This window comes from Mobula birostris, chromosome 9 (genome assembly GCF_030028105.1).
Source record: "Mobula birostris isolate sMobBir1 chromosome 9, sMobBir1.hap1, whole genome shotgun sequence".
Lineage (NCBI taxonomy): Eukaryota > Metazoa > Chordata > Chondrichthyes > Myliobatiformes > Myliobatidae > Mobula > Mobula birostris.
The window spans coordinates 117546360-117568481 of NC_092378.1; the positions used below are offsets into that span (position 1 = coordinate 117546360).

Consider the following 22122-nt stretch of genomic DNA (forward strand, 5'->3'; position numbering starts at 1 on the left):
TGGATCTCCCCCTCCCCCTCCAACTTTCAAATCCCTTACTCACTCTTCCTTCAGATAGTCCTGACGAAGGGTCTCGGCCTGAAACGTCGACTGCACCTCTTCCTACAGATGCTGCCTGGCTTGCTGCGTTCACCAGCAACTTTGATGTGTGTTGCATAAAAGGCATTGTGCTCATCTGGGAGTGAAGCATCATTGCCATTCACAATGTTAGATTTGTGATCTTTGTCCCAGACTCCCCTTTAGGAAAGAACTCCCTCAAACTACCCTATTAATTCCTTCCAACGTCCTTAAAATCTAAATCAAATTTATCTGTTTTTCTCTGGGAATATAAATTTAATTTATATGAATTCTACTCATAATCTAATCAGTGGTAAAGTTTTGATGACGCTGTACTGCATTACTTTGCAATCAATAAATTCTTTCTGAAGTACTGATGACATTACTCTGCAGAGTATTCCAAATGTGGTGCTACTTTGTCTTTGTATAACTGAAATGCAACATCCTTTTTTTTATTTTAGCACTCTAGTTATAAAGGAAAACATTTCATCCGTTTTGATTTTTTTGCATCCAAATACTTTTTTGTAGTTTGCATGTGTGGATATCTCATTTTACTAGCATTGGACCTAATTTTTTTTTTTGCAATTTTATAGTAATCTTTATCAGTTCAAGATGAATGACTTTACCTTTTACAGTTTAACTCACTTAATTCATCTATGTCTTGTCTTTTTATGCACCAAATAAATGCCACTAACCTAAATACCATTGATCTCTGGCTATCATTATTCAAACCATTAATAAATACGGTTGATGTTCTCAGCAATCCAACTCAGCTGAAGGAATCCAATCAGACATTGCCAGTGCCAGCTGAGGTACCAGTGGAAGAAGGAGAAGGTGAATGGTCTGTCCCACGATGTGAACGAGATCTTGTACAGAAGTTGAAAGTCCTAAGGCATGAGCTTGCTTTGCAGCAACCACAAGCAGGGCACTGCCGTATTGAAGTTTCTCGGGATGAAATCTTCGAGGTAACCTTGAATTGTGAGAGTTCCAAGTGCTCGTCATTAGTGACAGAATTCTACATTGCATTTGATAAACTTTATTTTAGAGTAAATTACATTTTTTACGAGTAAGTTCACCTACAGTTTGTATCATATAGGAATCATACCGACAGGTGATGAAAATGAGACCAAAGGACCTGAAGAAGCGGTTAATGGTAAAATTTAGAAGTGAAGAAGGCCTGGATTATGGTGGAGTAGCCAGGTGAGATTTTTTACAGTGGAGGTCAGTCACGACTCTGAGGGAGTATTGAATATATTTGCAACACTGCATTGTTTTCAGTGGCAAACTTTTAACGATATTCATTTAACATGTAAGAATGTATCGGTATAGTTGATTCATGTTGTTAAAATCAATACATCCATCAAAATTCATTGCAACAATACCAGAATATCCAGTTATAAAAACAACATAAATTAAGCTCTTGAAGTGTGAACCATATTTTAGCAAGATCTTAATTACTTCTGAGCATGCATAGAGAAGGTGCAGCCTGGGTAAACTGAGCTAAGCCTGTGGCTGCAATTCAAACACTTTGGCAGCAAAATACTTCCGTAAAGCACCAGATCAAGTAGTTATTAAATAGCACATGCTGAAGTACATTTTAAAAGTTGTAATGAATGTAAATTGGAGAAAAACATGAAAATTTTGTTTGTCCTTAATTTTTCTGTTGATTAACTTGATTGACAATTTTAATTATGTTGTAGAGTGTATTTTTATTTAATATGATAACTGTTGCCCAATTTTTGAGTATAGAGTCTGAACTAAAGTGAACCTCGTACAGTTATGTTGACTACATGTGGTGGAAAGACTTGAACTTTTAACTTTCTGGATTCCAAGTCAATAAAAGTAGAAGTTAGAATTTGGAAGAAGTTTGCATCAGCTGTTAAGCCAGCAGATACAGTTAAAGATGAAGTATGGCATATAAAATTAGTAATTAGCTTGGATTTTTATGTGGTATATTTCCAAAATCCAGTTTTACTATCTTTGTTTGTTAGCCTACATACTTAGTAGTTGTATCCTCATAAAAGCTCAATTTTGCCAAATTTGCTTTCTTTTTCACGAAACCATTATAACTCTACATAATCAAGTTATGAATTGCTTAAGTACTGCAGTGACACTTTCTACATGTAGTGTTAGGCTAACTGGCAGTCCTGAACTTTATTTTCTGTACTGAAGTAGACATGGATATTTACTATCTTCTAGCTAGCTGAAGAAGTTTTGGAAATTCTCTACCAGTGAATCCACTATTTCTCTAACACACAGTTTTTCCAATATATACTCAGTGGCCACTTTATTAGTGTACACCTCTGCACTTGCTTGTTAATGCAAATATCTAATCAGCCAATCATGTGGTGGCAACTCAATGTATATAAGTATGCAGACATGGTCAAGAGGTTCAGTTGTTAAGACCAAACATCAGAATGGGGAAGAAATGTGATCTAAGTGACTGACACTGGAATGACTGTTGGTGCCAGAGTGATTTAAGTATTTCAGAGATTGCTGATCTTTTGTGATTTTCATGCACAGCATTCTCTAGAGTTTACAATGAATGGTGTGAAAAACAAAAAAAAATCTAGTGACTGGCAGTTGGTGAAAATGCCTTGCAAAGGAGAGAGGTCAGAGAAAAATGGCCAGACTGGTTTAAGCTGGCAGGAAGGCGACAGTACCTCATGTAACCATGCTTTATAACAGTGGGTGTAAAAGAGCATCTCTGAGTGCACAACATGACGAACCTTGAAGTGAATGAGCTACAGCAGCAGAAGACCACACTGGGTTCCATTCCTGTGGCCACTTTATTAGGTACAGAAGGTACCTTAATAAAGTGGCCACTGAGTGTAATTTCTTGTGTCTCAGACTCTTAAGCAATCACGTTTGCTTTCACTGTCTTCTTAACATTTTACATGTGATTATTCTGGTCTCATCCCTTTGGCAAATAACTTGGATTATTGCTGCCATCCTTGAACTCCACCCAACTACATGTTTAATATTTTAAGGCCCTTTGAAAGAATGCTTTCCTTGCTTAGTTAACCACAAAGGAATCATTCTGGCCGTGGGTAGTACTGACCAAAGTTAATGGTGGTATTTAAAAGGAAGATGAGCCTTAATTCATAAATTGGGTGTGAATTTGATATGCAGAAATTGACATTAAAGTAATAGAACTGCCATTGAAATTAATCAGAAATGTCAATCTAAAGACAAAAGTGCCCTACTTGTTCACTTCATTGTGCTGGTTGTTAATAAATATTAATCAAATGCATTTGCTTGTTCTGTAGGGAGTGGTTGTATTTGCTCTGTCATGAAATGTTGAATCCTTACTATGGGTTGTTTCAATATTCAACTGATAATATCTACACACTACAGATCAATCCAGATTCTGCTGTCAACCCTGTGAGTATTCAAAGTCAAAGTGAGATTTGGAATAATCGTAACTGAATAGGAATTTGTTTTGTCACTGTTCCTATTATGAAAAAAATCATGTCTTTGCACTAGTAGCTTCCTTCTCCTCCCTCTCCATCCCGTGAGATTTTTGTTCTTATCAATATGCATTAAGAGTTGTTGCTACTTGATCTATGACCACCTTGCTTCATTGTGAAATTAAATTTGCATGTTAGAAGAGGTAGACTAATAATGCTTATAGTAAGTTATTTTAACCTTATTGGTTTCTGGACATAGATTTTTAAATTCTAAAATACTTCCTGCGGGGAACCATGCAAGTATTTTAACCACCACCCAGTTAAGGATATTTGATATTTATCTTTAATTATAGTCTATAAGGTTTTTATTTTAAGAGGTATATAACTCCAAGTAAAGAAATGCATATCTTCTGCAAATATTGGCTTTTATTTCTTCACTTCCATACTATAATATCCTTGGTTTTGATACTTTATTAATTTATGTAATTGCTTTTTCTTACTGAGGTTAAGGATCGGCTTCATGTTTCTAACAGAGTATTTATAAAGTATTAATATTGTATAAATTTGACTTAATTTGACAATGAATTTGTATATTCGGTTCAATTACTTTTTATTATTTGATTTTAATGATTCAGCAAGTGCAACGTTCAAGCTTTCCGTACAGCTGTAAGGTGTCCAAATCTGTAAACTTAATTTTTTATCTTTCTCTTTGGGATGAAGGCAAGTACATTTGTGATATACACATACATATTGCAGCATTGATTAAACTAAATTGGAGAGAATCTTCTTCACCTGCTGTATCAAATGGGTTATAAAGAAAATGTACATAGTTCAGTTGAGGTACACTACATATGATAATCAAAGCTTCTTCTCCTTTTGCTATATTTCAAGCTGAGTTTTAAGCAAATTCATTTAGACACCTTTAACAATAAATAAAACTTGCTGATGAAATAGATTCATGTTTCTCATCTAATACTGTCTTTATTAATAGTTACTTTCTTATTCTGAGGCCTCTTTTAGAAAACCTATTTTGTCACTGCCTGTAGTCAAATATAGTTAGAAATGAAATCAATAATTTTATTTCATGTTGACTTGCCGCATAAAGTGGCTAACTAAGGATGTTCATATTATCAAATAAAGCTTTATTATTGACCTGCATTGGTACATCAATAGCTGTTTAAATTTTGACTTATCAACAAACAGTGACCTATGTTGCTACTGGTAGTAACGGTCCTTAGACTTGGTATTTTTATTTAATATGGTAACTGTTGCCCAATTTTTGAATATAAAGTCTGAACTAAAGTGAACCTTGTCAGTTATGTTGACTTCTTGTAGTGGAAAGACTTGAACTTATAACTTTCTGGATTCCAAGTCAAAAGTAGAAGATAGAATTTGGAAGAAGTTTGCATCAGCTGTTAAGCCAGAAGATACAGTATTACTCATGATAGTGAATGAAATTCTGGTATCTCAAAAGATAACATATAACTTCATTCACTATTCAAAGTCACTATCATTAGTAATGCTGTCAAGTAAATGAAATGGTTCATTTCCATAATAATGAAAACCTTTGTTTTACTTTACCATACAAGACAAGATCCTACTTGGTGACAGTTGCAAAGTAAATATATTTTACACTATAAAGAATATTTTTTATTTGGCTGCAGTAGATTAACTTACTCCCTGCTTTTGATGTAATATTATTTTGTATTAATATTACATAATTTTGAGACATAAAAATGTGCATGATTTAGGGAAGATTGCTTGTACAATTGTTTCTGATGCTGTTTATCAGCCACAGGATGGCAGTATTATACTTTTTACTGAAGCAAGTGACTTTCTTCTACAGGAGCACTTGTCCTACTTCCATTTTGTGGGTCGGATAATGGGACTGGCTGTATTTCATGGACACTACATTAATGGTGGTTTCACATTGCCATTCTACAAGCAGCTGTTAGGAAAGCCTATCCAGTTATCAGACTTGGAAACTGTGGACCCAGAATTGCACAAAAGCCTGGTTTGGATCCTGTGAGTTGAACTAATAGAATTACGTTACCATAGAATTAACCCTTGAATTTTTCTGCTAGACTAATATCATATACTAAAAGGCTATACTATTGAAACCATAGCAATATTCATGGCTCTTGAAATACAAATGATAATTTAGATTACAGATTTTCAATATTTTAATGAAATATTGTGTAAAGTTCTCTGATTTATATGCAGTGTTAATTGTGTTGTTACAAAAGGTACATATGTCAATTATCTATAGTGTGTAGAATGACAACATTTGAACATCAAAAATAAATTGATTTACTGTTTTAAATGTTTGTATAAAACTGCACTTTGTATTTCAGATAATAAACAGAACAATATCCAGTGAACTGATTTAATTATGTTTTTCTTTCTGTAACAGTGAAAATGATATTACACCTGTCCTTGATCATACATTTTGTGTCGAACATAACTGTTTTGGTCGGATTATTCAACAAGAGCTGAAACCAAATGGCAGAAATGTTCCTGTAACAGAAGAGAATAAGCGAGAATATGTGAGGTAAGAGATTTCATTTCATGATACTGCCTGAAGTTAAACGTTTTTCCACAACTCTTTAATGCAAAGTATTTTGACATATGCTCTCTGCTCCTGCCTGCACATTCTGACCTTTTAATCACTTATTAAAATAATATATTTTGTAATATTTTCTCTGGAAAAATGTTTTCCTTTATCAAACAATACTAATTATTGTTTGCACATTAGCTTTCTTGGCTAGCAGTTCTAGGATACATTATCAAGGAATATTTGCAGCTCAAACTATTTGCCCGTGATCAAACAATAATTTTTGTCTTAGATGCAGCTGGACTAACACAGGTCAACATTTACAGTACATATATAGTTTTACTAGTTCAGTAATTGTAAAACTTGATTGTAATAAGTAGCAAAATATGTTCATGGAAAGCCAACACTTAAGGTAAGTGTACAAGTTGTATTAAGTGTTATAGAACATAGAGCAGTACAGCACAGTTATGTGCCCTTCATCCCATAATGTGTTGCTGATCTATATAAAACAGTAAGTCTTTCCCTCCTGTGCAGCCCAAATTTCTCTATTTTTCTTGCACCCATGTGCCTATCTAAGAATCTTTTAAATGTCTCTCTTATATAAGCCTCTACCACCAGCCTGGGCAATGCATTCCAGGCACCCACAATTTTGTGTAAACAAAAATCTACCTCCGATATCTCCATTAAACTTCCCTCCACTCACCTTAAAGGGATATCCTCAGTATTGGCCTTCACTGCCCTGGTTAAAAGGTGCTGGCTGTCTACTCTATCTATGCCTCTCGTGATTTTATACGTCTTTATAAAATCACCTCTCATCCTCCTTCATTCCAAAGAGAAAACTTGCGCAACCTTTCCTCATTAAGCATGTTCTCCAATTCAAACAGCATCTTGGTTAATATCTGCACCTTCTGTAAAGCTTCCACATCTTTCATATAATGCTCTGACCAGAACTGAACACAAAACTCCCAAGTATGGTATAACCAGAGTTTTACAGAGCTGCAATATTGCCCTGGTGCTCTTGAACTCAGTCCCACTAGCAATGAAAGTTAGCACACCATACACCTTCTTAACCACCCAATCAACTTGTACAGCAACTTTGAAACAACTGTGGATCTCGACCCCAAGGTTCCTCTGTTCCATCCACCACACTGCTAAGAATCATGCCTTTGACCTTGTACTCTGCTTTCAAGTTCAATCAATCTTCCAAAGTCTGTCACTTCACACTTTTCTGGATTGAACGCCATCTGTCACTTCTCTGCCAAACTCTGTCTATGGCCTGTTGTGACCTACAACAACAGTACCCCAGTATTCCCAAACCTCCTCTGCCTCTAGGCAAATTCCCCCTTTATCCTTGAGTGGTCCTACCGTCACGTTAGTCATCCTTCACAATGCTTTTTCTAATTAGTACATAAGAGTTCATAGCATTAAAATTTGCTGTATATTTTTATATTTTATAATTTCAGACCGGAGTGTTTCAATTGATCTGGAATTTTTACAAGTTTAAATTTTGAATGTTATTTTTGAATTTGTTATATCATTTTTATCCCATTAGTCCATCATGCCTTGTGTTTTAGGCTTTATGTGAACTGGAGGTTTATGAGAGGAATTGAGGCGCAGTTTCTGGCTCTACAGAAGGGATTTAATGAGCTTATTCCACAACATCTCCTTAAACCTTTTGATCAAAAAGAAATTGAGGTAACAAGCTTTTCACATTTAGTTAAAATGTGACTTAGTTTACTCAATATTTAAACTGATTGTTTCCAACTCACTTCCCAGTTCCCTTCTCAATCAGCCTGCTGCCTGAAATGTGCAGGATTTTCTATTCGTGGTTAAGGCTGTAGAGATCAGGAAATCTCCAATTCCTTTGTAAAATCTGCATGGTTTTTCTGCCAGAAAATACAGTAAATTTGTGTGAGGTTGGAATATTCTGGTATAATTTGAGAAGATACAAGCCTGGAAACCATTGAAGTACAGATACAATGAATACAATCAACTGGCAAAATCTCTGGACATCAGGAGGGTTCTGATTTCTAAGCAACAAACACAAAATGTTGGAGGAAATCAGCAGGTCAAGCAGCATCTACGGAAAAGAATAAACAGTTAACGTTTCGGGCCAAGAACCCTTTTCAGGACTGAGAAGGAAGGGGGAAGATGCTAGGTGGGGAGAAGGAAAGGAGGCTAGCTGGAAGGTGATAGTTGAAGCCAGGTAGCTGGGAAATGTCAAAGGCTGGAGGAAAAAGAACCTGATAGGGGAGGGGATTGGACCATAGGAGAAAGGGAAGGAGGAGGGGACCCAGGGAAGTAGCAGGCGGGTGAGAATAGGTAAAAGGTTAGAGTGGGGAATAGAGGAAGGAGGGAGGGGAACTTTGTTTACCAGAAGGAGAAATCAACATTCATGTCATCAGGTTGGAGGGTATCCAGACGGAATATAAGTTGTTTCCTTTCCATCCTGAGGATGGCCTCATCTTTTGGCACAAGAGGAGGCTATGAACCGACATGTCAGAACAGTAATGGGAATCAGAATTGAAATGTTAGGCCACCGGGAAATCCCACTTGTGGCGGATGGAGCGGAGCTGCTTCCCAATTTATGATGGGTCTCAACAATGTAGAGGAGGCCACACCAGGAGCATGGGTCACAATAGATGAACCCAGCAGATTTGCAGAAGTGCTGCCTCACCTGGGGACAAATGGACGAGGGAATCGTGGAGGGAGCGATCCATGTGGAAAGCGGAAGGGGCGGGTAGGTAAAGATATGTTTAGTGGTAGAATCCCTTTGAAGATGGCAGACGTTGCGGAGGATAATGTGTTTGATGTGGAGTCTGATTGGCTGTTAGCTTAGGTCAAGAGGAACTCTCACTGTTCGGTGGCAGGAAGGTAGGGTGAGCACAGATGTTTGGGAAATGGAGAAGATGCGGGTGAGGACAGCATCAATAGTAGAGGGAAGGAAATTCCGTTCTTTAAAGACGGAGGATACCAGTGATGTACTGGAACAGAAAGCTGCATCCTGGGAACAGATGCAGCGGAGGCGTAGTAACTAAGAAAACTAATCTGTTAAACTAATTTGCACAGCTGAATATTGTGGACCTGCCTTACAGAAGTTTAAAGTTCTTCCTCACTTCTTTCTGCTTGACAGTTTCTTGGCAATCCTTTAAAATGTTAATTTCAGCTATATGTAGAGTATAATCCCTAACATCACACATTACAAATTTGTTTAGATTCATCCATGAAAGAGATGTACAAGGCACTGACAATGTTTAATTTCTATTACTGGTTAACATAATTTGAAGCTTAATCGCTGGAAACACTCAGTAGGTCAAGCAACATCCGTAAAAGGAAAAGCAATTAATGTTTTGAGTCTTGGACTCTTTGCCAGAACTGGGGAAAAAATTTGTTTTCAATAGGTGAGAAGGTTCTTTTTTTCCTTTTGTTATTGAAAACTAACTTGTATTTCTTCCTTTTGCAGTTGTAACAAAGGATCCTGAACCTGAATCATTAACTTTCTCCTGCCACAGATGTTGCTTGACCTGCTGTTCTATAAAATGCCAAAAAGGCTTTAAAGGGTAGATTTGGGATGTTTTCGCTAGTGAGAGAATCTTGAAGAAATAGACATAACTACACGATTAGGAGCCAGTCATCTAGAAATGAGATATATAGAATTTTCTTCTTGCAGGGAGTGGTGAACTTCTGGCATTCTCTGCCTTGGTGGAAGCTGAATCAGTAGATGTGTTTAATGTGGAAGTGGGTAGGTTGAGGAACAGAGTGGGTTGGAGCAATAGCATAGAAGAGTCAGCATAGACCAGCCATGATCATTTGACAGGCTTGTTGGTATACTGCTGCCTTATTTTCTTATGTTCTGAGTATTTCTTTCATACTCTTTTTTTTGTTTTAGATTTCTAGCATTTGCTTTTTAATTTTATTTACATAATTAGAAATAGTTATGTAAAACACACAGCTGATATTTTTATTAGCTTTTGATTTGTTAACAATTTTGCATATACCTTTGTATAAAATCAAAGTCAAGTTTATTGTCATATTCAAGTACATGTATGCACAAGTACAATGTAGACGATGTTCATAGATTCTTTGCATCTGATTTTTTTATTCCTGCAGCTTATTATTGGTGGGTTGGGGAAGATTGACATAAAGGACTGGAAAGCTAACACACGTCTAAAGCATTGTACATCTGACAGCAACATTGTGAAATGGTTCTGGCAAACAGTGGAGATGTTTGATGAGGAAAGAAGAGCTCGACTGCTTCAGTTTGTAACCGGTTCTTCCAGGGTACCTCTGCAGGGATTCAAGGCATTACAAGGTGGCTGTCAGATGAATCATACTTTACTAAATTTTGTTGATTTTATATTGCTAGATATAATACATCTTCACTATAACCTCTAAGCTATAAGGATGGCATTTTGAGGAATTCACGTGCAGTACATCTACACACAAAGTTACTAACCAGATAAAGCCAGGAAAACAAAAATAAATTACTGTAGATCAAATGAAACCGTGATTTGTTCTAGCAGTCAGCAGCAGATTAACGGCATTCATCACTGATCTAGATTATTAGAATATTTTTCCACACTTCCTTAGAATTTGTCTCATTCAGCAGTAAAACTAGCAACACATCATGACCCACAAAATCATGAAAAGAAATGGCTGACTAAGATACTCTCGAGGACTTGCAAGCTGATTATGGCACAATGATACTGCAGGCTATTGAAGATGAAGAAGTGAAAAGAATGTGGTGGTAATAGGAAACCATATGATTAGGGGTAGATTATGTTCTTGATAGCCACAGTCTCCGCTGCCTGCCTTGTTCTAGGGTGAAGGATGTTTTTACTAACTAAAGAAGAATTTGGAGTAACAGAGAAAAGTCCAACTATAGTAGTCCATGTGGAAACCATTTATGTAGAAAGGACAAAGGAAGTCTGCTGAGCAGTGAGGTCCAAGTTAAACTGCAAACCTACAAAAGTGATTACTGCCTAAATCATGTGCAGATTGGCGTGGATTAAAAGGAAGATAATTGAACGTGTTGTTCAAAGATAGAGGTAAAAGAAATGTGTTCCAATTTATGCAACACCAGCCTCAGTACTGGAGAAAGAAAGGAAATTCTTTGCTACAAGCTTATCTTCAATTGGGCTAGCAAATTGAATAACTAAGGCTAAATCAGGGATAGCAGATTCTGATGAATAGAGATTTCGAAAGCTAATAGGAAAGAACAAGTCATAATTCAAGATAACACACAAAACAATGATAACCAGAAGTTCTCAGGGTAAAGATGGCACATATAAATATAGGTATAAACCAATAAACAGGGGTAAAGGTGCAAAAGCTAAAATGAAGGCTCTTTATCTGAAGGCATATTTGCGTTTCTAAGATGAGTGAATTACAGAGATATGCTTGCAAGGTAACCAAGTCTAGGAATAAAATATTCCAGGATATTGCATATTTTCAGAAACATCACATAATAGAAAACAAGGCAGGGTAGTCTTGACATTAAAGAATTATTAAAAACAGTAGAGAGGAAAGATATTAGGTCAGAAAAGTTAAATCAGTTTGGTTGAAAGTAAGAAATGACAAAGGATGTAAAAAATTGTGAGATTTATTCTCATGCCCCTCTTAATCACAGAAATGTGATACAAGATTTTATCTACAGTACATTCAGATACCACTTATCCAAAAACAATAATCAGTTCATTAATCTATAGTGTGGCAGCCTTTTGGGATTACTTGGTACTAAATTTGCAGAAAAGATTTGAATTACAAAGGTGTGAGTATTTGATGTTACTATCAAGTTAATGAGGCCTGCTAAAATTGAACTCAGTGGGAATCAAGGAAAAAGCTCTCCAATGGTGGGCATTGTATCTTACACAAAGATGGGCTTAGTTGTTGGACGGGAACAGGATTTCACTGTAGGAGCTCAGAATTCAAGACCCAACTGGCTTTGTAAAATTAGAATGTGTTCCCTCATAATAATGTAATTTGTGCCCAGGTGTAGCAACCATTGGCTAATACTCAGGCTTAACCTGACTTGGTTACAAATATCAAGTGGCTAGAAGCTCAGGTCACACTTGTAGACCCTTAATTTCTCCACTCTTCTCCCACTCTAACCTCTCTTTGTTTGTCCCTATGCCAACAAAGCCTAATATAAGCTGAAGAAGTAACATCTCATCTTCCATGCATATTGCATCTCTTAGAATTCCATGTTATAGAATACAGAACAGTACAGTGCAGGAATAAGTTCTTCAATCTACCATATCTGCACTGACCATGAACTCATTCCATACTCACATGACTTCTCGACTTTTATACTTAGTGTCCCAATCCATAAAGGCAAGTTTGCCATATGCCTTTTTTACCACCCTAACCACTTACTACTTTTCCAAGGAGCTCTGAGCTTGCACCCCAGTATCCCTCTGTATGTCAGTTCTCCTAAGAGACCTTTTACATTTGACTTTCCAAAATGCACATGTCACACTTGCTCGAAATAAACTCCATCTATTATTTCTCCACCCAAATTTCCAACTGATCAATATCCTTCTATATCTTGCTCACTATCGACAATTATCATGTCATTTGCAAACTCACTAAGTGGACCACCTTTGTTTTCATCCAGAACATTTATATAGCCAAAACAGATGTCCCACTGCTGATCTCTGTGAAACATGGCTGGTCACAGACCTCCAGAAACACCCCTCTGCGTTCTAGGACAAAATCAACTTTGTATACAATTCACCAGCTCACCACGTATCCCATATAACTTAATCTTCTGGACTGGCCTATCATGAGGGATAGGATCTTGTCAAATGCTTCACTGAAGTTCTTCTGGACACTAACCACTACCCTCATTATCATCTTTATCACTTCCTCAAAAAACATGTTCAGATCAAATTTGTAAAGCAGAACTTCACCGTGCAAAGACATACTGACTTTTTCCAAGTAATTCTATGCTTTTCTAAATGCAAGTAAATCCTGTCCCTTAGAATCTTACCCAGTAATTTTCCTGCCACTGATGTAAAACTCTCTGGCCTATAATTTCTTGATTTCATTCTTGTTGCTCTTCTTAAATGAAAAAAAATGGCAATTCTATGGTCCTTTGGGACTTTGCCTGTGACTAAGTAGGGTGCTATAATTTTTGTCAAAGCTCCCTTGCATCCATCAGTATCCTTCTAATTTGTAATGACCAGTGTGTGCAAAAAAAACTTGTGTTATGCAATTTTTTTTCCAGTGATAACAACATGTGTACACTGAATGTCATTAATATCAACATGCCCTAGAATACCAACACACTTTCCCTAATCTTATATCCATGTACTTCTCCTTGGTGAATACTGATATAATGTACTCAAATGCCTCGTGTTCTTTCTGTGGCGGTTCACATAACACCCCTGCATTGTCCTTGAGTGGACCTATCTTTCCTGGCCACTGCCTTGCTCCTAATATACATATAAAATAATTTAAGATTTTCTTTAGTCCTACTTGGCACATACATTTCATGTGCCCTTTTAGCCTTCTAAATTCCTTTTTAAGGTCTTTCCTGCTTCCTCTATACTCCTCAAGGGCATTGCCTGTTTTCAGCCTCTGAAATCTTACAAATGCTTCCTTTTTCATTTTCATGAAACTTATAATATCTCTTGTCATCCAGGATTTCCAAAACTTAGCATCTTATCTTTCATTCTCAACAGAACATGTTGGTCCTGAACTCTAACCAGCTGGCCTCCAGAAAGAGTCCCATATGTCAGATGTAGATTTACCCAGAAAGTGTACCTCTCAATCTACTTCTCTCCAGTTCCTGACTAGTACTGTTGTGATTAGCCTTCACCAGATTTAGTACTTTCACCGAAGGGCCAGCCTTATCCTTATCCATAACTAACTTATACATACAGAATTATGATCGCTGTTCCCAAAATTGCTCCCCCCACAGAAATTTGGTTCACTTTGGCTCACTGCCCAATACAAGGTTTAGTATGGTCCCATCCCTAATTGGACTACGTACATGTTGTTTCAAGAAAAACATAAAGATAATTAACTCAATTTTTCTTTCTTCACATTTGCTACCTGGCTTGTTCAATATTTCTGTTATTCCCTCTTAGTTTCCAGCAACAATAATGTTTTGTATTCACAATTCCAGTATTGTTTTTGTTTTCTCTTGCCTGCCCTCATTCATTTCCTTCTATTTGCATCTCCTCCAACGTGAGTTGTTTTTAATATTTTAAATATTTTCTCTCAACTGATCTCACTCACTATCTCTCAGTCTGCCTTTTATTCCCCACCTTATCACAGATATTTTATTTGATTGATATCTAGTGTTTCCTGATGAAGAGTATTCAACTTGAAATGTTATTTCTGTTTCTCCTTTCCACAGCTGCTGCCTCACCTATTGAATATTCACAGAATGTCTGATTTTACTTTGGGGTGCATAGCTTTTTATGTGCCCAGTGTGAGCATTTCTTGCTATCACAAAGTGTCTCCCTTTGGCTAAAGAGTAGTATTTATAAGGAGGGTCCTCAGGAAGACTGTTGAGTTAGTCCACCGACTCTATTTCTGGTTGAATTTGGTTGGAAGCAATTAAGCTTCATATTCCACACTCACTAGGCTGTTTGAGAATGGGAATTGCTACCTGCTGTTAGTTATATAGTTGTTCAATTTAACAATGGATGTGGCAGGACTGCAGAGATGCAGTCTAGCACTGGGCATTTTGTACTATTGATAGCTATTTGACAAAAATATATTCTGCAGCATCTGTGTTTGCATTGGTTCTCATTACCATTTCCTTATCCTTATTAACTTTTTATAGCATTTGTGATTACATAAAATTATCAATATGTTATTCATAAAATGCTTGCATATTATATATTTGCTTCTCTTCAGAGTGATCGTTTCCCTAGATGCAGAATGGAAAATTTCTCAAATGAATCAATCTCTTATCACTTTTCATATCCCATTGAAGTATATTAAAAGTTAAAAAAATAGAGCTGTTTTGCTACTGATGTATGGTTTAACTAGATTTTGTATTTGTAAGGCTCTACAGGTGCTGCAGGTCCAAGACTTTTTACCATCCATTTGATTGATGCCAACACAGAAAACCTTCCCAAAGCACATACATGGTGAGTTTTATTTTTTAGAAAATGTTAAGTATTTGCATTATTGTCTTACCTTGGTAACCTTCAAGTTGGTAGCTTACAAGTTATAACCATCAGTCATGATTAACTGTATAAAGTGCCTTGCCTGCTTTACCAACATACTCAACATGTTAGTAATAGGATGTATTGGAAATCCATAATGGTAACCTTTTCAAAGATCCTTTTGGTTGTAATTAGTAGACATCTCTTGTATGCAGATAAGTGTATATTACTGTCTAATGAATTGTTTAACATCCAAATACTTGGTTTGGCCTGGTACCTATATGCCTTAGCCTTAGTTAATCTTGTTTTCTCAATTTAGTTCATAGCATTATTTTTGTCAAATTACTCTAGAACAGTGGTCCCCATCCTTTTTTGCACCACGGACCGGTTTAATATTGACAATATTCTTGTGGACCGGCCGACCCGGGGGTGGGGTGGGGAGGGGGAGGTGGTAGGGTTGCCAGCGGACAAGAGTAGCAGTCAAATAAGTTGTGTTTACCCCGAGAAGACTACAATTACCATCAAGCCTTGTGCGGGCACCTGTGTGCACATGCATGACTTGCACATGCATGTACGTTCTGATTTTTTTCTACAAATCGTTTTTGGCGTTTCTGTTTGGGATGGGGGGTGTTAATCACGACCAGAATATAGAAGATCAGTCAACTATAAGTCACTTTTTAGTGGCTAATACACTCAATTTCATTTCTTAAAAGGGTTTATCTAACGAATTTAATATTAAACACACAGCACATATTTTCCTTGCATGAATATAGTGATAAGTCAATTACTCTATAAATCACTATTAAGTCAATAGCATCATTAAAAAAAGCAGCCAGTTAGTGAGTGGGCCAGTGAAGGAGTGGAGCTTTGAGGCTTTGACTCAAGAGATTCTGGCAGTTGGTCTGTGCAATCAAGTCAATCAAGATTTGACTAGATCAGCAGAAAGCCATTGATTAGACCAGCAGAAAGCCATTGATTAGACAATCAAGATTTGAATAGCTTAGACTCAGCAGAAAGCAGCTGATTGGGCAATCGAGGTCAGGTGACCAAGCATTTTGAAAAGCTCAAACAGATAAATAGAGGGATAGCTCAAGCAAAGCGGGCAGTGGAAAGCGGCCAGTGAGTGAGTGGGCCAGTGAAGGAGTAGAGCTTTGGGGCTTTGACTCAAAAGGTTCTGGCAGTTTTGGCAGTTGGTCTGTGCAATCAAGTCAATCAAGATTTGAATAGATCAGCAGAAAGCAGCTGATTGGGCAATCGAGGTCAGGTGACCAAGCATTTTGAAAAGCTCAAACAGATAAATAGAGGGATAACTCAAGCGAAGCGGCCAGTGAGTGAGTGGGCCACTGAAAGAGTGGAGCTTTGAGGCTTTGACTCGAGAGGCTTCAACAAGAAGAGGCGGAGGACAAGCTTGCTCGCAGTTGGGCTTTGCAATGCCTCCTGAGACGGTGATGTGCCTCTCCTGTGCGATGTGTCAGTCTTGGGGGAACGCCCCTCTCCCGCAGAGTCACATCTGCCAGAAGTGCATACGGCTGGGCAACCTGAAAGACCGTGTAAGGAATCTGGAGCAGCAGCTGGATGACCTTCGACTCATAAGGGAGAATGAGGCAGTCACAGATGAGAGCTACAGGGAGATAGTCACACCTAGGCTGTCGGAAGCAGGTCATTCGGTGACAGTCAGAGGGGGGAAAGTGAAGGTGAGCAGACAGGTAGTGCAGAGCACCCCTGTAGCCATTCCCCTGAATAATAAGTTTATCGTCCTGGATACTGTTGGCAGGGATGACCGACCAGGTGTGAGCCACAGTGGCAGGGCCTCCGGCACTGAGTCTGGCCTGGTGCAGAAGGGTGGGACGGAGAAGAGGAGAGCTGTCATCATTGGAGACTATAGTCAGGGGAGCAGACAGGAGATTTTGTGGACGTGAGAAGGACACCCGCATGGTTTGTTGCCTCCCAGGTGCCAGGGTCCGAGATGTCTCTGACTGGGTGCACGACATCCTGGTATGAGAGGGAAAGCAACCAGAAGTCGTGATACTTGTAGGGACCAACGACATCGGCAGGAAGAGGGATGAGGTCCTGAAGTGTGAGTTTCGGGAACTAGGCAGAAGGTTGAAGAACAGGATCTCAAGGGTGGCGTTCTCAGGATTGCTGCCAGTGCTACGTGACAGTGATGGTAGGAATTGGAGGAGATGGCAGTTGAATGCGTGGCTGAGGAGTTGGTGCAGGGAGCAGGGTTTTAGATTTTTGGATCATTGGGATCTCTTCTGGGGAAGGTGGGACCTGTACAGATTGGATGGGTTGCGCCTGAACTTGAGGGGGAGCAATATCCTTGCAGGTAGGTTTGCTAGCATGGTTCAGGAGGGTTTAAACTAATTTGCAAGGGGGATGGGACCCAGAGCGATAGAGCAGTGAAAGAAGTGCATGGAGTAAAGCGAGATCTAACATATAGAGAGGCTTTGAGGAAAGAGAAGTAGAATAAACAGTGTAAAGACAGTAAGGTAGAAGGGCTGAAGTGTGTGTACTTCAATGCAAGAAGCATCAGGAACAAAGTTGATTAACTGAGATCTTGGATACATACATGGAATTATGATGTAGTGGCCATTACAGAGACTTGGCTGGCACCAGGGCAGGAATGGATTCTCAATATTCCTGGACTTCAGTGCTTTAAAAGGGATAGAGAGGGTGGAAAAAGGGGAGGAGGGGTGGCATTACTGGTCAAGGGTACTCTTACAGCTACAGAAAGGGTGGGTAATGTAGCAGGATCCTCCTTTGAGTCAGTATGGGTGGAAGTCAGGAACAGGAAGGGAGCAGTTACTCTATTGAGGGTGTTCTGTAGGCCCCCTGGTAGCAGCAGAGATACAGAGGAGCAGATTGGGAGGCAGATTTTGGAAAGGTGCAAAAATAACAGGGTTGTTATCATGGGTGACTTTAACTTCCCTAATATTGATTGGCACCTGATTAGTTCCAAGGGTTTAGATGGGGCAGAGTTTGTTAAGTGTGTCCAGGACGGATTCCTGTCACAGTATGTGGACAGGCCGACTAGGGGGAATGCCATACTAGATCTAGTACTAGGTAATGAACTGGGTCAGGTCACAGATCTCTCAGCGAGTGAGCATCTGGGGGACAGTGACCACTGTTCCCTGGCCTTTAGCATTATCATGGAAAAGGATAGAAGCAGAGAGGACAGGAACATTTTTAATTGGGGAAGGGCAAATTATGAGGCTATAAGGCTAGAACTTGTGGGTGTGAATTGGGATGATGTTTTTACAGGGAAATGTACTATGGACATGTCGTCGATCTTTAGAGATTTCTTGCAGGATGTTAGGGATAAATTTGTCCCAGTGAGGAAGATAAAGAATGATAGGGTGAAGGTACCATAGGTGACAAGTGAGGTGGAAAATCTAGTCAGGTGGAAGAAGGCAGCACACATGAGGTTTAGGAAGCAAGGATCAGATGGATCTATTGAGGAATATAGGGAAGCAAGAGAGGAGCTTAAGAAAGGGCTGAGAAGAGCAAGAAGGGGGCATGAGAAGGCCTTGGCGAGTAGGGTAAAGGAAAACCCCAAGGCATTCTTCAATTATGTGAAGAAAGAAAGGGTGACAGGAGTGAAGGTAGGACCAATTAGAGATAAAGGTAGGAAGATGTGCCTGGAGGCTGTGGAAGTGAGCGAGGTCCTCAATGAATACTACTCTTCGGTATTCACCAATGAGAGGGAACTTGATGATGTTGAGGACAATATGAGTGAGGTTGATGTTCTGGAGCATGTTGATATTAAGGGAGAGGAGGTGTTGGAGTTGTTAAAATACATTAGGACGGATAAGTCCCCGGGGCCTGAAGGAATATTCCCCAGGCTGCTCCACGAGGTGAGGGAAGCGATTGCTGAGCCTCTGGCTAGGATCTTTATGTCCTCATTGTCCACGGGAATGGTACCGGAGGATAGGAGGGAGGCGAATGTTGTCCCCTTGTTCAAAAAAGGTAATAGTGTAGTCCGGGTAATTATAGACCGGTGAACCTTACGTCTGTGGTGGGAAAGCTCTTGGAAAAGATTCTTGGAGATAGGATCTATGGGCTTTTAGAGAATCATGGTCTGATCAGGGACAGTCAGCATGGCTTAATGAAGGGCAGATCGTGTCTAACAAGCCTGTAGAGTTCTTTGAGGAGATGACCGGGCATATAGATGAGGGTAGTGCAGTGGATGTGATCTATATGGATTTTAGTAAGGCATTTGACAAGGTTCCACACGGTAGACTTATTCAGAAAGTCAGAAGGCATGGGATCCAGGGAAGTTTGGCCAGGTGGATTCAGAATTGGCTTGCCTGCAGAAGGCAGAGGGTGGTAGTGGAGGGAGTACATTCAGATTGGAGGATTGTGACTAGTGGTGTCCCACAAGGATCTGTTCTGGGACCTCTACTTTTTGTGATTTTTATTAACAACCTAGATGTGGGGGTAGTAGGGTGGGTTGGCAAGTTTGCAGACAACAGAAAGGTTGGTGGTGTTGTAGATAGTGCAGGGGATTGACAAAGATTGCAGAGAGACATTGATAGGATGCAGAAGTGGGCTGAGAAGTGGCAGATGGAGTTCAACCCGGAGAAATGTGAGGTGGTACACTTTGCAAGGACAAACTCCAAGGCAGAGTACAAAATAAATGGCAGGAATCTTGGTAGTGTGAAGGAGCAGAGGGATCTGGGGGTACATGTCCACAGATCCCTGAAAGTTGCCTCACAGGTGGATAGGGTAGTTAAGAAAGTTTATGGGGTGTTAGCTTTCATAAGTCGAGTGATAGTTTAACAGTTGCGATGCAATGATGCAGCTCTATAAAACTCTGGTTAGGCCACACTTGGAGTACTGTGTCCAATTCTGGTTGCCTCACTATTGGAAGGATGTGGAAGCATTGGAAAGGGTACAGAGGAGATTTACCAGGATGCTGCCTGGTTTAGAGAATATGCATTATGATCAGAGATTAAGGGAGCTAGGGCTTTACTCTTTGGAGAGAAGGAGGATGAGAGGAGACATGATCGAGGTGTACAAGATAATAAGAGGAATAGATAGAGTGGATAGCCAGCGCCTCTTCCCCAGGGCACCACTGCTCAATACAAGAGGACATGGCTTTAAGGTAAGGGGTGGGAAGTTCAAGGGGGATATTAGAGGAAGGTTTTTCACTCAGAGAGTGGTTGGTGCATGGAATGCACTGCCTGAGTCAATGGTGGAGGCAGATACAGTAGTGAAGTTTAAGAGACTACTAGACAGGTATATGGAGGAATTTAAGGTGGGGGCTTATATGGGAGGCAGGGTTTGAGTGTTGGCACAACATTGTGGGCCGAAGGGCCTATACTGTGCTGTACTATTCTATGTTCTATAACATTTTAAGTAACGTTTGGATATTAAACACACAGCACATATTTTCCCCATATGAACATATAAAATCTTTGCAACACACCAATATCTTGTTTCCCTGCAACAAGACGGTGCCGTCGAGGGGTGATGGGAGACAGCGATACTCGAAGGGGGTTCCTTAAATCCCATCTATTCCGCAATTTAGTTTTCATTGTATTCATTGCAGAGATATGTTGGAAATGGAAGCAACATTTTCAGTGCTTTCATGGCTATCTCAGGATACTTAGCCTTGACTTCGATCCAGAATGCCGGCAGAGATGTTATATCAAATATACTTTTCAGTCCACCATCATTTGCAAGCTCGAGGAGTTGATCTTCTTCCCGCGCTGACATGGATGACGCGTGGGCAATGACCTCGCGTGCGTTCAAGCTCAACAGTGGGCATGACAGGGAATGAGGAAAGGTGCAGCTGACTCATATCGCCAAATCATATTGTTTCCTCACGGCCCGGTAGCACATGCTTTGCGGCCTGGTACCAGTCCGCTGCCCGGTGGTTGGGGACCGCTGCTCTAGAATGTTAATTCAATGGATTTTTTTTTTAAACTGTGCCTCACAAAACAAATTAGCAGTAGCTGTCCAGCCCCACACTTCTATAGAATTCACTGTGTGCCATATTTAAATTACCTTTCAACCAATGTTCCCTCTAAGGTGTGTGCATGAGCGTGCGCATTCATCTTTTGCTACTAGCACACAAAGGAATTTAAACTGCGCACAAAAGGTTGTCACCTTGTACCTTGTAGGCATGTTAAGTATATTACACAAATGTACACAATCACATTTCCTGTTCCAATTTCTGATGTGGATAGTGTTGACAACATGGAGTTTGCAATGATTTGTCTGCAGATTCTAGAACTGGATTATTTACACTGTTTTTATTGAGAAAATGAATGATTCACTATGTTGAATTTCAAAGAAGTAAAGAGCATGAAGCGCAAAAACACTGCAAGTTCATTTAAAACAGAATGGCTTAATGAAACTGTAGAAACTGCTAACCAAAAGCTCATTCAGTCAGGAGTGAGCAGCTATGAGAAATATTTATGTACAATATAGAAAATGGTGTTAACTGTGTGTATTGTCGCGTTGCAAAGTTGTTGGCAAATTTGCAAATGGGAAGATGTGGAGTGATATTAGGAAACTTGAATTTTCAAAGCATCATTTAGCAAGCAAGTCACTTATGGATGGTGTGCAAAAGCTCCAGCGAGAAAGTCCTGCATTACCCACTACAGGTCTGCTACATATGTTTGTGAGAATATAGATGAAAGAGAGTGAAAACAATCAAACCTAGAGGAGATCAAAGTTCTTATTGATAGTGTTTTGCTAGCTGTTAAAATGAATACCTTTATAAATAAAATTCAGTGTGCACATGTTGTTATCACTGGACAAAAAAATGCACAGCACAAGTTTTTTTGCACATACTGGTCATTACAAATTAGAACATTGCTTTCAACATCCAGATTGCCTACTTATTTGCACTCAGTAGCCTCTTTATTGGGTACATCTGTTCACCTGCTCATTAATGCAAATATCTAATTATGTGGCTGATTAGATGTGGAGATATGTAATAAAGTAGCTACTGAGTGTATGTCAT

The 22122-nt window shown here is 39.2% G+C and overlaps 1 protein-coding gene across 8 annotated transcripts in view; it reads left to right on the forward strand.

The window, feature by feature from the left end:
- Positions 1-22122, forward strand: part of smurf1 (SMAD specific E3 ubiquitin protein ligase 1) — a 159033-nt gene that overhangs the window by 116883 nt on the left and 20028 nt on the right. For 5 of the 8 annotated variants that reach the window (XM_072268676.1, XM_072268675.1, XM_072268680.1 and 2 more), the window contains 8 exons: positions 818-1022; positions 1154-1257; positions 3327-3441; positions 5314-5492; positions 5881-6018; positions 7596-7716; positions 10132-10333; positions 15044-15128. In XM_072268676.1, the coding sequence (XP_072124777.1) occupies positions 818-1022; positions 1154-1257; positions 3327-3441; positions 5314-5492; positions 5881-6018; positions 7596-7716; positions 10132-10333; positions 15044-15128 (1149 nt within the window). Of the gene's footprint in view, positions 1-817; positions 1023-1153; positions 1258-3326; positions 3442-5313; positions 5493-5880; positions 6019-7573; positions 7717-10131; positions 10334-15043; positions 15129-22122 lie in introns of those variants that run through there. The other 3 variants (XM_072268677.1, XM_072268683.1, XM_072268684.1) reach the window with 2 other exon arrangements.